This window comes from Aspergillus lentulus (assembly GCF_001445615.1).
Source record: "Aspergillus lentulus DNA, contig: Alt12, strain: IFM 54703, whole genome shotgun sequence".
Lineage (NCBI taxonomy): Eukaryota > Fungi > Ascomycota > Eurotiomycetes > Eurotiales > Aspergillaceae > Aspergillus > Aspergillus lentulus.
The window spans coordinates 2,572,133-2,587,832 of record NW_028322115.1 but is presented as its reverse complement, the minus strand read 5'-3'; the positions used below and the strand labels follow the sequence as shown (position 1 = coordinate 2,587,832).

The 15,700-nt window shown below is 50.7% G+C and overlaps 3 protein-coding genes across 3 annotated transcripts; 2 read left to right on the top strand and 1 right to left on the bottom strand.

Annotated features, from left to right (window-relative positions):
- Positions 1–157: 157 nt before the first annotated feature.
- Positions 158–6,843, top strand: ALT_6765 (uncharacterized protein; the record flags this gene model as incomplete). Its single annotated transcript, XM_089600129.1, has 4 exons — positions 158–353; positions 413–794; positions 2,075–2,561; positions 2,614–6,843. 4 exons carry the CDS (start codon positions 158–160, stop codon positions 6,841–6,843), a joined length of 5,295 nt encoding a protein of 1,764 aa, XP_089455591.1.
- Positions 6,844–7,939: 1,096 nt separating this feature from the next.
- ALT_6764 (putative MFS allantoate transporter) lies at positions 7,940–9,954 on the top strand (the record flags this gene model as incomplete). Its single annotated transcript, XM_033564612.2, has 9 exons — positions 7,940–8,170; positions 8,232–8,379; positions 8,438–8,468; positions 8,539–8,805; positions 8,861–9,078; positions 9,126–9,214; positions 9,276–9,516; positions 9,581–9,674; positions 9,738–9,954. 9 exons carry the CDS (start codon positions 7,940–7,942, stop codon positions 9,952–9,954), a joined length of 1,536 nt encoding a protein of 511 aa, XP_033420503.2.
- Positions 9,955–10,199: 245 nt separating this feature from the next.
- ALT_6763 (putative ABC transporter) lies at positions 10,200–14,740 on the bottom strand (the record flags this gene model as incomplete). Its single annotated transcript, XM_033564613.2, has 3 exons — positions 10,200–10,229; positions 10,284–14,302; positions 14,362–14,740. 3 exons carry the CDS (start codon positions 14,738–14,740, stop codon positions 10,200–10,202), a joined length of 4,428 nt encoding a protein of 1,475 aa, XP_033420504.2.
- Positions 14,741–15,700: the final 960 nt, after the last annotated feature.

Below are 15,700 nucleotides of genomic sequence, written 5' to 3'. Positions count from 1 at the left end.
CCCCGGGATATCGAACTCTTGGTGAGACTCGAACAGGCAATTTGAGGCTTGGCGGAAATTCTGCCGGACCGGATCAACCTCCGCCTGCGAGAATTGCGGTCTTTACAAGATTCTATCACAATCACGGAGCTGACCACCACGCGCAACTTCTACACTGATGGCGACCTTTTCGCCCATATTGCGGCAGCTGGGCTGCTCGAGGACTTTTATGAAGGCAGACGGATTGCTGCGGCCGCAATTCAACCGTTCCATCAGCACCGCATATTCCCCGAAGCCAGAGCCTGCACCTCTCCCTTCGAAATTGCCAAAGTCGTTTCTTTCACAAATACCTACTCGGTTGCAACCAAATGCTGGTAATTGAGCCAATCCTCCAGCTTTTCACCGTATTTGCTATGTCTAATATCCAAGACAGGACGCAAGAAGCTCAAGATCTACCCACCACCCCCGACACCTCGTGCAAATTGCAAAGACCCCGTCGCAGCATTGACAGAGTCTCAGCTAGCCGCTCTTGACCCCACAGGTGAGCGTAGGGCTCTGTTTGACTACCGCCGAAACCCCCGAAGCGTGAAAGTGGGCGACATTCTGCGTGTGACATTTAAGAACGGAGACCCATTCTCGGGGGTGTGTCTCAGCATCCGTTTGCGGGGCATTGATACTTCTTTCCTTCTCCGAAATGAGCTCACGAGGGTTGGCGTGGAGATGGCCGTGAAGGTCTTCAGTCCAAACGTCGAGAGTGTGGAAATTGTACAGAGGACGGAGAAGAGGAAGAGAAGAGCAAGATTGTACTACATGAGGTATGTACCGGCATCTAATGATGGGCATCACCAGGAAGAATGTTCCCCCTGTGGATCGAAGCTAATACTTTCCTCTCTCGAACTTACAGGAAGCCCAGGCACGATGTGGGAAGTGTTGAGAACATCGTGTCGAACTACCTGCGGCAGAAGTCGGTCCTTACTGGTCAGCGTTCAGCCGGTGCACGGAGACAGAGACGGTGAATTGCAGCAATTCACATTCTGTCTGTATTATGACTTTGGCGAAATGTATTATACTACTATATTTGCACATGGATATTCAGGAATCGACCTTTGTTGGCGCACACATTGAGACTGGAATAGAGGCCATTTCCCGTCAGCATCTACTGCTTTTGCAATGAAAACTGTTGTTTTGGGAGTACATCGACCAATGGATAATCCCACATAGTCCTACAATAACGGGGTATCATTATCGGTGATCGGTACTCTCTTCCCGGTACCCGCGAGCTTGAATCTCAGCAGTGTCTCTGGAAATGGAGCCGCCGATCCTACCGTTCTACCTGGTTCATGAGACACGTTGCCACGATGCCACCTGGATAGGTGGACAGACACAAGAGTCTTGCAATTGTAGCGATGTAGACAAAAGATCCATAGTGACTAGAGCTATGTCGCATGACGACACCAGACAGTAGCGAGATTTGAGTCCTACGAAAATTCTGGAACCCTTGGCTTCGCTTGTAAGGTGGCTGAATGTTGTATCGGGGAATTTCCCCTCAGACGGTTTCTGGGCGCCAACCGAATCTGTCTTGGTTGGCACGATCTGATATGGTACATTGCCGTCAGTCCAATCACAGCTCTTCAGTGAATCGATCGCAGATGCCTAGCTGGTGGGCAGTGCTGTACACATAGATTGCCATGCCAGGATATCCAAGAAATACCGGTCTCAGCGTCTTGCGCCGAGGTCGCTTAGACATCATCAGCCTGGTCGTCTTGCGCTAATCGCAAGATGTTCCAATAATAATAGCGATAACTAGGGGGCTCATCAATTTCGAACATAACGTTCACTCTCGCTTTTTATGTGATCGAGGATGAGCTCAGGAGTCGAGTGATATCGCTGTCTACCGAACCCGCAGGCGACCATGTTGAATCTCTTCCTTAGGCAGATTTGGACGCTCACAGTCAAGAATCTGCTCGTTGTCTTTGTGCGCCCATCATTCACAACCACCCTCAGAGCTCTGGTCTTGCCAGTGATTTTCGTTGCTTTCATGTAGACTACCTGTGTCGCCCGTTGGTTAATGAAAGGCCGTCACTGATTGAAGTAGATCCTACGCAAAGAACCTTTTCATCCCTCCATCAGAGTATGGCGTCGGCAGTCCCACTCCCCTCCGTTCGCTAGGAGCAGCGCTAGGAGCCGCCTCAGGGAGTAGAGACAAGTTGGTATTCGTCCACAATGGCCTGACTGGCGGCGATGTTGAGCAAGTCATCAACCGAGTTGCGGATCCTGCAAGGGCCAGCGCAAAACAAGTACATATTCTTTCGTCAGAGGATGAGCTACGAGAGTTGTGTCGAACATCGCTTCGTGGAGTGTCATCATGCATAGCTGCGGCTATCTTTTACTCTTCTCCCAGTGAAGGACCAAACGGATACTGGAATTACTCAATCCGTACGGATGGTTCGCTAGGTGTTGGTATCAAAGTCAACCGAAACGACAATGATCAGGAGATCTACCTCCTTCCGTTCCAGCATTCGATTGACTGGGCGATAGCGCAGGTCAACTCGACCAACAACAGTAACGCTCTTCCGAATCACGTACGCTCAATGAACATAGTGCTTCTGGCCTGCTCGACTAATCCTGGTATAGGTTGAGGAATACCCGTTCACGTCCCTTACCCAAGAGGAACGACAGGAACAGATCCGAACCCGCTACATGGGCGCCATCATTGACATCATCGCCGTGGCTATCTTCATTGAAATTGTGGGTGTCACGTACCAGCTTACTGGGCTCGTAGCGATGGAACGAGAGCTCGGGATGAGCCAGCTGATTGATTGCATGTTGCCCAACCCCTCCCACTGGCAATCGCAAGCTGCTCGGTTCATTGCGGCACACCTGGCTTTGGATATCGTGTACTGCCCAGCATGGATTATCTCCGGTGCAATCCTGAAATTTGGGGTGTACGGCAAGACCTCGGCTGGAATCGTCATAATCTACAATATCCTAGCCGGTCTCGCGTTGTCCTCCTTTTCCATATTCGGCGCCTCCTTTTTCAGGAAAGCTCAGCTCAGCGGCATCACTGTCGTTATCGTTTGTTTGATTTTGGGAGTAATCGCGCAACTGGCACCTGCTTCGACAAACGGTGCTGTTATCATCCTCAGTCTTCTATTCCCGCCGATGAACTTTGTTTACTTCTTTGTTCTCATGGCTCGATGGGAGAGACAGGGTCTCGCTACGGACCTCGTGCACGCAGCTCCAGAGAATCCGTGGACAGTTCCTGGCATAGCTCTCTGGATTCTACTGATTGTTCAAATCATCGTCTATCCTCTACTGGCCGCCGTTGTCGAGCGAGTCCTTTATGGCACCAAGTCCAAGAGTCGAAGGACAGTGAACTCTGTCGACTCAATCGCTGTGCGTTTAAATGGATTTACCAAGGAATATCAGCCAAGTTGGTTCTTCCAAAAGGTAGCCCCATGGTTTGGAAGCAGCCGACAGAGTGTACTGGCCGTGAACGACCTTTCCATGGACGTCAGAAAAGGCGAAATTGTGGTGCTCCTCGGTGCAAACGGCTCGGGCAAATCTACCACACTGGATGCCATCTCGGGTCTGACGACAATAACCTCCGGGAGTATCGATGTAGACTACGGCGACTCGGGCGGACGGTTTGGTCTCTGCCCACAGAAGAACGTCCTCTGGGATACGCTTACAGTGAAAGAGCATATCAAGATATTCAACAGGCTGAAGAGCACTGGAGAAGTGGACACTAATGAGCAGCTTCTGAAATTGCTAAACGACTGTGACCTGGCTCAGAAGGTAGACTCGCGCTCGAGGACTCTCTCGGGGGGCCAGAAACGAAAAGTTCAATTGGCCATGATGCTTACCGGCGGCTCGTCGATTTGCGCTGTTGATGAGGTTTCGTCTGGAATTGATCCAATTGCACGCGCCAAAATATGGGACATCCTTCTTGCAGAAAGAGGATCGCGGACAATCCTTTTGACTACTCATTTTCTGGATGAGGCAGACCTTCTCGCTGATCACATCACAATCTTATCCAAGGGTTCGCTCAAGGCTCAGGGCTCGAGCGTTGAGCTTAAGGATAGACTGGGTTCAGGTTACCGAATTCATGTGCTCAACGTCCCTGGCTCAGAGAAAACATCTCGTCCACAGTTCGACAGTATCGAAAAGAAGGTCCATTTTGACGATACCGTCTACTACGCGAAGGATTCCGCGGAAGCTTCTCGTCTGATGTCAAAGTTGGAAGAGAAGGGTGTCACAGAGTATCGTGTCAGCGGGCCGACGATAGAGGATGTTTTTCTCAAAGTTGCAGAAGAGTTGGACTCGGACAGACTACGAGAAGAGCCTAACATCGCACCGAAGAGAACTACTTACACTGAGAAGAATCCTGGAAGCGGTGACAGTGAAGGGCTTCAGCTGTTGACCGGAAAACGCATTGGCATGTTCCTTCAGTCGTGGTATTTGTTTCGCAAGAGGGTCACAATATTGCGCCGCAACCCGGTCCCATACTTGGCGGCTTTGCTCATCCCAGTCGTTGCGGCCGGACTTGTTACTCTTTTCCTGAAGGGTGCTACCACGGCAGGCTGTTCGGGGCAAAGTACATATCATGCATCTGGCTTAGAGTCACTGGCGTCTCTGGACAACTTCAAATTTGTGGTTGGTCCTCGAGACAAGCTGTCTATCTCCGCTCTTGAGGGCTTCATTGGCACCCTATCTGGTTCGCTAGGGTCGGCTCAGAATACATCTTTGAATGTCGACTCTCGATTTCACCTGGTAAACAGTCTCGCGGAGTTTGAAGATTATATATCTCAAAACTATGCCAACATAACACCTGGCGGTTTCTACCTAGGAGACGCATATTCTGCGCCTACATTCGCGTGGAAGGGAGACAACGGTCACCTACCGCTATCCGCTGTCACCCAGAATGTCATGGGTAACTTCTTGACCAACGTGCCCATCTCTTTCCACTTTCAGTTTTTCGACATTCCATGGCAGTCAGATTCTGGGAAGGCACTCCAGCTGGTCGTCTATTTCGGTCTTGCTATGTCGGTATACCCTGCTTTGTTTGCTCTCTATCCCACCGTTGAGCGTTTGAAGAATGTCAGAGCGCTTCATTTCAGCAACGGAGTGAGAGGCGCCTCGCTGTGGCTAGCATATCTGACGTTCGACTTCTGTATCGTCGTCGCATCTAGCGTCCTTGCAATAGTCATATTCAGGGCTGCGTCGGATATATGGTACCATGCCGAATATCTCTTCGTCGTGTTCTTCCTCTACGGGTTGTGTACAACGATACTATCATATGTGGTTTCCCTCTTCTCGAAGTCTCAGCTTGCAGCTTTCGCAATTGCAGCTGGCGGACAGTGCGTCTTGTTCTTGATTTACTTCATCGCCTACATGTCAGTATTGACATACGCACCTACTCAGAAAGTCGATGAGTACCTTGAGATAACGCACTTTACCATCGGCCTCATTGCGCCATCCGGAAATCTTCTTCGAGCAATGTTTACTTCGCTGAATACGTTCTCCATCCTATGCCGAGGACGAGAAATTGCCTCGTATCCGGGTGAGATCGCTCTCTACGGAGGCCCAATCCTCTATCTGGTCTGCCAATCCTTTGTCCTGTTTGGATTGCTTCTTTGGATTGATGGAGGGCCTGTGTTCTCCGTGATGAGGAGGAGAGCCAAGCAGAACCATGTGGAAGAGAAGAATACTGTCGATGGTGATATTGCCGCTGAATTAGCACGAGTGGAAAACTCAACCGACGGATTACGAGTCCTGCACCTCACGAAGAAGTTCAAGAAGTCTGTCGCAGTGGATGACGTGACATTCGGGGTGCCAAGATCGCAAGTTTTCGCTCTCTTAGGGCCGAATGGAGCAGGAAAAACCACCACAATCTCTCTCATCCGCGGTGATATGGTACCTTCCGACAATGGAGGAAATATTTTTGTGAACGATATTTCAGTTCGGAAGAACCGTGCAGCAGCACGCTCCCACCTCGGGGTCTGTCCCCAGTTTGATGCAATGGATCAAATGACCGTCATTGAACACTTGGACTTCTATGCTCGCATCCGTGGTGTGGCCGATGTGAAGCACAACGTCACTGAAGTAATGCGTGCTGTGGGTCTTACTCCCTTCCAGCACCGCATGGCAACACAATTGTCAGGAGGTAATAAGCGCAAGCTTTCTCTCGGTATTGCTTTGATGGGCAACCCTCTCGTCCTGCTGCTGGATGAACCTAGCTCGGGAATGGATGCGGCCTCAAAGCGTGTCATGTGGAAGACATTGGCATCTGTAGTCCCTGGACGCTCCATTGTGCTGACGACCCACTCCATGGAGGAGGCAGATGCACTGGCAACTCGGGCAGGAATCATGGCCAAGCGTATGCTGGCGCTGGGGACAACTGATTACCTGCGGAAGAAATATGGCAACAAATATCATGTCCATCTAGTCCATTCACAGGCACCACACACTAGGGACGAAACTATGGAACGCATCCGCGATTGGGTGCAAGAGAGCTTCCCAGGTGCTGTGATAGAGCAGAAGACCTATCATGGGCAGATAAGGTTCAGTATCCCTGCAACAGCGGCGTCTTCATCTTCGAAGACAGAAATCACTGAATATGCCGAGGGTCCTATCGCCGAGGAAGAAGAGCTCGGACGCGAACTCAAATATCAATCATGGCTTATGGTTCCAGGGGGCCCAAGAGCTGCCAGCAACAGCATCTTCAGCTCCATATTCTCAAAGCTGGAGCAGAGCAAGCCTGTTCTAGGCGTCCAGTATTACTCTGTCAGCCAAACTACATTGGACCAAGTCTTCCTCGCCATTGTTGGGCAGCATAATATCCGGGAGGAGAATGCTGGATAGACTCGAATCTTGTATTAGCTCTCTCGGCCGATTATTTCATTGCTTGTCTGCCACTTCATTTGTGTCTGATACCAACCTCCTCTCAGGGCCTCCTATGGTCTGTTTATTTTCCTACAAAAACTTTTGTACATATGAACCTGAACTGCTGGGACCTAGAAGCATTTTGGCTAGTCTGCATAGAGGGGGGAGCGCGTCTTTTCCCTCTTCTGTATCTATCTCTCAATATGACAATCTTCTATTATATGACCCCCACGCCGGTGGTACCCCGGGGCCTCAGGCCATCCCCCGCCTCCCGCTGCTGATCGTTGGCCTCCACATCCCCAGAACCTTCGTCCCTTCCTCAACTCGGCAATTCTAAAATCATCGACCTCGTATCAATATTGACGCACGTATAAAAATCGGCTGAAACTGAATGAAAGGCTCATGACTGACGCATCGGCTACGAATTTCGTCGATTTCCACCTATCATCTGCCAGACGAGGATGACACGCCTTATTCTCGGCCTTACCCCGACTGCTCGATTACTCCGCATCGGGAATGTCACCCTGCCCATCACCGCGAATCTCAACCTTGACCAATGAACCGGCCAACCAAGACGTTATTTGTGCTGGTGCTGGCATTCTCCCCGAGTGCCTCTGAATCTCTCAATGGCCAACACCGCTGTATGACAATATCGACCCCCACGTCGTACTACTTACTACTGGTTTGTAGCTTTCAACCCCGCAAAATGTGCCGGAAGCAAGGCCGAAGCTTTGAGCTCCAACCTGGGGTATGGTAGAATGTTTGGCTCGTTCGGGGTAGGGTGGAGATACTTCAGCGTTGATACATCCTTATATGGAATTTACGCTTGGGACGATTATCCAACGCCTCCTGTGGGCATGATATGAGAATCTGGGCAATGAGCTCTCCGCTTCGGCTTTTGGGGTCTATCAAGCTACTGTCATTCAAATACCAACTGGATCCAGCTTCGCCCGGAAATAGGATCTGAGACGCCTACATTTTTAGCTGCTCATCTATACCACCGCTGACTTGCAAGGAAGAAGCAACGAGAAGCAAGATGGGTGACAGAGCTACCGAGGCACAGCATCCCTCCAAAATGCATTCTACAGAGGCGCCTACCATTATACACCACGAAAATACTCAGCTTGAACCAGGATGGAAGACGGCGAAGCAAGTAGATGGCGACACTGCCATGGCTCTGTTTAACGATCCAGACGAGCTTCATGAAGAGGTAGATCCAGCGGAGGCGAGAAGAGTGTTGTGGAAGATCGATATGATGATTCTTCCGTACCTTGCCGTCTGCTATGCATTTTTCTACATTGATAAGGTAGGTTGGCGTCAAAGTAATTCTTCACTTGACTATACTGATGTTCGATCTCGATATTCAGACGACTCTGAGCTATGCAGCTATCTTCGGCATCGTGGATGACCTCAAGCTCCATGGAACGCAGTATAGCTGGCTCAGCAGTATATTCTACTTTGGATTCCTGGCCTGGGCTTTCCCTACAAACTTTCTCCTGCAGCGTCTGCCAATCGGTATGTGTTCCATACAGATGTCGGAGGATGGGATTGTAACCATTTTCGTGTGTGACAGGGAAGTACCTGGGTGCCAATATCTTCATGTGGTATGTACAGCAAACACCGGGCAATTCCTGTCCTTTCCATCCAGAAAAGCATTATACTCACGTATACTAGGGGAGTCTTCCTCATGATCCAGGCAGCATGCCACAACTTCACCACCCTAGCTGTTCTTCGAGCGTTAGGAGGCGCGGCAGAAGCCTGTGCCGACCCTGCCTTTATGTTGATTACCAGCATGTTTTACACAAGAAAAGAGCAGCCTGTCCGAATTGGCCTGTGGTATACCGCGAATGGCTTTGGTATTGCACTTGGTGGGCTGTTGGGTTATGGGATTGGGCATCTTAAAGGTGCGCTTCCATCTTGGAAGTACGAATTCCTCGTCATGTAAGTCCAGGGTAGTAGAACCTAGCAGTATGGTAACTTGCTAACTGAGGTTCAGCGGCGCCCTTTGCTCCACCTGGGGCATAGTCATGTTCATCTTCCTTCCTGATTCGCCCGTCTCTGCACCAGGTCTTACCCCCAGGGAACGACGAGTTGCCGTTGAACGGTTGAGAGAGAACCAGACAGGTGTTGAGAACAAGCATCTCAAGCCATACCAAGTCCTAGAGGCGTTCAAGGACTACAAGCTTTACATTTTCTTTATGCTAGGCTGTGTTTGTGAGTATTATCCTCTTGCCACAGAGGCCAGCACCTAATTTGCACAGGCAACATCCCCAACGGCGGTATCTCAAACTTCGGCACGTTGATCATCAAGGGCTTCGGATTTTCAACCCTGGTCACCACCTTGATGCAGGTATGGTTGTCCTCGAATTTACCCACATTCACCGAATCTTAATAACACCGTTCTAATATAGATCCCCTACGGCGTCCTCATCGCACTCTCCATCCTTCTCTGCGTCTATCTCAATGACCGCTTCGAGAACCGCCGCTGCATCTTCATCCTGTTATTCCTGCTCCCCAATATTGCCGGCGCCTTTGGCCTGCGCTTTGTCCCGCTAGACCAAAAAGTTGGCCGGCTGATCTGCTACTACCTCACGGGTCCGTACAATGCAGCCTTTGTCTTGATTCTGAGCATGCAGATCGCGAATACTGCAGGTACTGCCCCCATTCTAATTGCTGATCTTCCACGGAGCTGTGATGGTCTAATCGGATGATGCAGGACATACGAAGAAGGTCGTCACAAACGCAGTCCTCTTTCTGGGCTACTGTACTGGGAACATTGCGGGTCCCTTTTTCTACAAGACGAATCAGAAGTACGTTGCCTTCCCTTTTTTCTATCATCATCATTGATCAGTTGCATCCTGACTTTGTCGCAGACCAACCTACTCCCTCGGCATCTGGTCCATGATCGTCTCGCATCTGATCGAGGTCGTTCTCATCTCCACTCTTGGTCTTCTTCTCCGGTGGGAGAACAAGAAGAGGGATCGGATCCAGTCGCAGATGCAGGGTGGACTCGAGGGGCGAGATCTGGATTCCACTGCGTTTTTGGATTTGACGGATCGGGAGAATCTCAAGTATGTTTTTCAACCTTGATTATATGATGAATGGTCTAGCTAATTCGTATTTCCCCGCAGTTTCCGCTATATATATTGAGTCGAGTTTAGCTCGACGATGGGTCTAGATCTATTCTGGATCTAAGACAGGAATGCAATCTAACGCCTTTTGCAACTTTTGGTAATATCGAATATGGACATGTTGGGAACGTGAGACATTATATAGCCATCAAATAATTGCACGTGCGCTTTCAGTCCCTCTTTCGTGAACGCCGTCCCACAAGGTTATCTGCGATTGTAGTTCAGGTAGCGGGACTGGAAAATCATAAATTAGTCTGTATCGTAGTCAACAAACAGCATGACACTCACCGCTAGGAAGAGAATAATGAGATTAGACCCGATAAAAGCAAGGAAGATCCCCAGGTCCCGCCACCTGGTATCAAAGCTCATAGAAAAGGTACTGTAGAACTCATCCCCGATCTTATACGCACAGTACTCGCACGCCTGCGTCGTGTTATCGGCGAGGTATCCCAGCCCGCCACGCTCGAAGAACGGCCGCATGTACTCGCCGCAGGTCTGATTCGCCGGGGCCTGGAAGCGATTATACTCGCTGGCGGCACAGGAGACGGTGCGGCCGTGCAGCTCTGTGGTGACCATACCGCTGATGAGGCGGGTGAAGGGGTCGAGCTGGTAGAGCCAGGCGCGCCAGAAGCCTGGCATTTGGGGCTTGGGGATGGCGACGCCGCAGAAGAGCGAGAAGATGATGACGAGGGGCGGGTTGATCTGCGAGGCGATGAAGCTGTTTGGCGTCAGAGCGGAGATCATTTGGCCCAGGGTGACGGAGAAGAGTTCGGTGATAAGGACCATGAGGAATTGGTAGCCGGCTCGGCTGGAGGCGGCTTGGAAGCCCGGGATGTAGTACAGGGGGAGGAAGAAGCAGACGGCGCAGATTATGCTGTAGGGGAGCTCGGCGATGACCATGGACAGGGCGAATGCGAATTGGCTGTATGATTTGCAGGCGGATTCGCGAAAGAACACTAGCCGCGAGAATTCGAAGCGGGGCTCCACCTGTTGGAGGATGATGGCTGGGAGGACGGTCACGTTGAAGATGACGAAGATTCGGTATTGGAGGGAGGCGCGGGAGTCGTCTAGGTTCAGGAATGCGAGACCGGTGACTAGGGCGATGACGACGTGGTTGAATAGTCGTGTGAAGCCGTAGTTCCTCGATCGCCAGAAGACGACGTTGGTTCGCTTGCAAACGACCTTGATCTGGTGCCCCAGTGGTGTAGCATACTCTTTGACGATTATCTGCGAGCCGCTGCTCTGTCGGACCTCCTCCGCACGCTGAGCCTTGATCTGAATAATCTCTCTTTTGACCTGCTCCAACTCAGGGGACGTGCGCCAGATCTCTCCCCAGTCCCGATCTCCAATTCGGCGAGTCTGGCCTGCACCGATGGCATCGAGCATCCATTCTGCCGGGTTTGCGTCGGGTGGGCAGTCGGCGTCGTTGCGGCGGAAGTAATCCAAAAGGACATGGGAGTCTTCTCCAATGTCACCAAAGTATACGCACTCTCCTCCCTTTTGCAATAGGAGAAGTCGATCAAAGTTCTCAAACAGGGCAGAGTTCGGTTGGTGGATGGTACATAGAATCGCCTGTCCGGCGGCGGCAAGCTTCCTCAGGAACCGAATGATATTGAATGCCGATTGACTGTCGAGGCCAGACGTAGGTTCATCGAGAAACAGAAGCAGCTCAGGTTTGGCAGCGAGCTCAACACCAATGGTGACGCGTTTTCTTTCTTCGACTGAGAGGCCGGTCTCCGGGGTTCCGATAATCGCGTCGGCAAGATCCTCAAGCTCAAGAAGCTGGATGATGCCCTCGACATACTCGTACTTTTCGGATTGCGGTGTTTCGTAAGGCTGGCGAAGGTCAGCCGAAAAGCGTAAGGCCTCTCGTACGGTTTGCATGGGCTCATGGATATCCAGCTGCTCCGCGTAGGACACGGTACGCAAGAAACTTCCGGGAGGGGGTGCACCATCGACCAGAATATCGCCACTGATCACACCAATGTTCTTTCTGGCGGCCAGAACATCTAATAACGTCGTTTTTCCGGCGCCTGAAGCTCCCATAAGCGCCGTTAGCTTGCCCGGCTGCACGTACCCGTAGACTGATTGAAGAAGCCGGCGAGTACCCGATGGCACAGGAACGTCATAACAGACATCTTCCCAGGTGAAGACTGATTTGGAGGTGATTTTGAGATTCGTAGCTGATTGATCCTTAGACTCCCGATTGGCTCGCTTTTGCATCAGGGCTTCATTCAGCGCTTTGCGCTCCTTGTTCTCCTTTTGGTAGAAGGTAATGGTCCTTCCTCCAGCCCCAAACTGCAGTGTTTCACCGAGGTACAGATTCAGGGTCAGGAAGCCAACGGTGAGTGCAACCATAATACCAAAGTTTCGCCACAGATCTCCCGCGAAGTAGCTGAACGTCTTTGCGAGGTAGCTCGCACCTGGAACAATGACCGAGCCTGGCTCTCCGCCAGCAAGTGTGCACACACGACTTGCCATGTCGTCGTAGCCTGGGCCACTCGGCACCAACGAGTCTGCAGTGCATGTCATGGTAAGATCCTTGAACTCGTTGACCATCAGCGCGGCGAATCCCAGTCCGAACGGATTGATGTAGTACAGCCATCGCAGCCACACTTGCTCGCTAGGCCATTGTATGAGATAGCCGGACGTCAGAACAAACAGAGTGATCACCACAGAGGCAAACTTCATGGCATAGTCAAAGTCGGGACTCATGCAGCCAATGACGCGGAAAAAGCAAGTCATGCAGAGGTATCCGAGCACAATAATCAGGATGAACGTGAAAAAGGCGCCTGCATCGAGAACAAGACCGCACATAAAGTAGACAATAATGCTGAAGACGAGGATTCGGGCAATAGCAAACGTCGTATCCACCAGAATTTGCGCAATCCACAGTGCACTTGGCCGATAGAAGGTAAATTGCCGGTGTTTATTGACGATAGAGCGGCCCATCATCGTCGATACGAGTTCGGCAAAGGCCTGAAATCCGTTGAAGAGCAGACTGATGAAGAGTAGACCACCTCTGGTAAATGCTCCTGCACTAGTTTTGGGTAGTTGCAGCCAGACTGTACCTAGAATGATGGCGACACCGGTGGAGGTAATCCAAGAGACCGTCTGAGCAAATCTGTCCTGCCATTTGATCAGGAACTGGCGTTGCATCAGCGCCCAAATCTGTAAGTGGAAGGGTATCGAGTAGACCGAAGATTTAGGAGTAAATTTGCGCTTCGCTTCCTGATTGGCGATCTCGAAGTCGTCGTAGACATGCTTCTCTTGTTCCAGCTTCTTTCGATAAGCATCCATTTCTTGGGCGAGTCTCTCACTGTACGAAGACTGATTGAACGCTTCCACAAGCGAGTCTGGCGTGGACGGAACGTTGTCAGCACTTCGTCCCTCCTTGAATTCCCGTTCAAATGGATCTGTGCAGCCAGTCAAATAGTCAGGAGTGGTCTGCCGAGGTCTCTCTTTGAAACCAAGGCTCTCGAAATATGATCTTGCCTCAGAGGCGGGACCGAAGAATACTTGACGACCGCTGTCAATCACCAGGACCTTGTCGAATTGCTTGTAGATATTTTCAGAGGCTTGATAAAGAGAGACAAACGTCGTAGTCTTGTAGATGTTTGTCATGATCCTCAGTGATTTGGCAAAGTCCAGAGCAGTTGAAGCGTCCAGCCCACGAGTACTATTATCCCAAGCCAGAACCGCTGCTGATGTTACCATCATCTCTGCAATACTCACTCGACGTCTCTCTCCTCCTGAGACGCCCCGGATGAACTGGTTTCCAATCACGGTATTGGCGGTATGTTCGATGTTGAACATCTTGAGTAGCATATTGATAACTTTCTCTTTGAACTCGCCCTTAGAAACTCCCAGAGGTCTCTTTCCCGGTGTCTTCGTGTCTAGCGCAAATCCCAAGGTCTGTTTGACCGTGAGTGTGGGCTGATGAACGTCATCCTCTTGATTGTAGACAGCCTCGCCGCGAAACCTCTTTGCGAAGGTGTCGGCGTCGAAAATACCGTAGAGGACATCGCCATCTATACTAGTATAGCCAAAACGCTGGTTTGTGATCGTTTTCAGGAATGTGGTGCAGCCTGATCCTGGACGTCCCAGAACGAGGACCATCTCTCCGGGTTGTAGCACTCCACGAAAATTCTTCAAGATTTCGAACTCTTTCCCCTTCTTGCCATAACCGAGCATGTGCATTATCGTCTCCGGGACGTTGAAAAAGTCAATAATCGCGTCCGGAAATGTTTTGATATACGTCTTGACGCCTCCCATTCCGCGAACGGTGAGGTTATCCCATATGACTCCTACGAGCCGTCAGTACAAGTCAAGACCTTCTGGAGCGACAGAGCGCTCATGAAATTACCTATGCGTTTGTTCCTGATTCCAGCTGCTGTTTCCGCGTCCCGGTTACCACGCAGAGCGGTTTCAAGATCCCACGGCTCGTCCGAGTCAGCTGGACTGTCGGACCTTTCAACATCTTCCGTTTTCACTGTTGGCTTGGAAGCTCGTGAAGTCTGCTTGGACAAACGATGAGCTTGATGTGAGATGGTAGAGAATTGCTTGTTGAGCTCTGAGAACTCTTCTTCTGCTTCCTTGACATTGACGCCTGACCGATGAGAGGTCACTCCCCGTGGATTCGCGTCCCTGAGCCGTTCTCGGTGTTGTTCATACTCACTGGCAGTAGACAGGGAGTCTACGTCCGAGCCATTGCTGGTCTCGGAGACTGCTGGTTTCTCGTCCATAGATGCAGTCGCAACCCAGGACGTGGAACAAAGGATCTTATCAGGAATTCTCGCCAGGCACGATATGGAGAGGGTTAAGCACAGAAGAGGAAAACAGTGGTGACGGGACTAACAGTGCGAATAATAAAAGAATAGTACTAAGGTAGACTAAAACTCTTCGGACACATTTGTGCTTGAGGAAACGAGGCTAAAATAATTATATTTGCTAGTGATACGCTTGGCAGCTGGGCAGGGAAAGGCGAAGGAACAAACCGACCCTCAACTGGAAGAATGTTAGGCCTCAGGAAAAAGATACATACTTTACCTCCAGAGGGCAATCCAGCCATGCCTCTCCACATGGCCAGCCAAGAGCAGCCTAAAGGCAGCAGGAGGGGGATAGTGTCAAGCCATCCGCTGTAAGTGAACCACATACCAAAACCCGGAGGCCGCTCCATTGGAACAACGAGACTCGACATCCTGGTCACTGTGACTAAGAGAAGCGCACGAGCAATATGATCAAGAGAGCATTCCTGACTCCTGAGTCATTAACAGTCGGGGACTCGATTAGTCGGTGCTAACACTTTCTTTGACCAGGATGGGACTCTTCCGACGTCGGGAAGCCTAAAGCGGTAGTTAGTACCCTCTGTGATTGAACAGACAATGTGCCAAGAGGTCGGCAACTCCCGCCATGCGTTTTGATTGATCCTTGATAGATAGCAAATGCCCCGAGGTTTAAACGAGAAAATTTCCAGAAGTGGACGGACAAGAGGTGGCAGGGCCTTCCGGCCAAAGAACCAAGCCAATTTAATCATGCGGAGAAGGGCGCAGTGGCTGATCTATCACATCCTCCCTCTCACTGTTATTATGTCCACAGATACAATAATCCGTACAGCGTCCTCTTAATCACAACAGGTCTTTGCACTTATTGACTTAGCTGCTGAGATGTAGTTCATAAGGCGTAGTCTAGTAGCTCATCTCCAT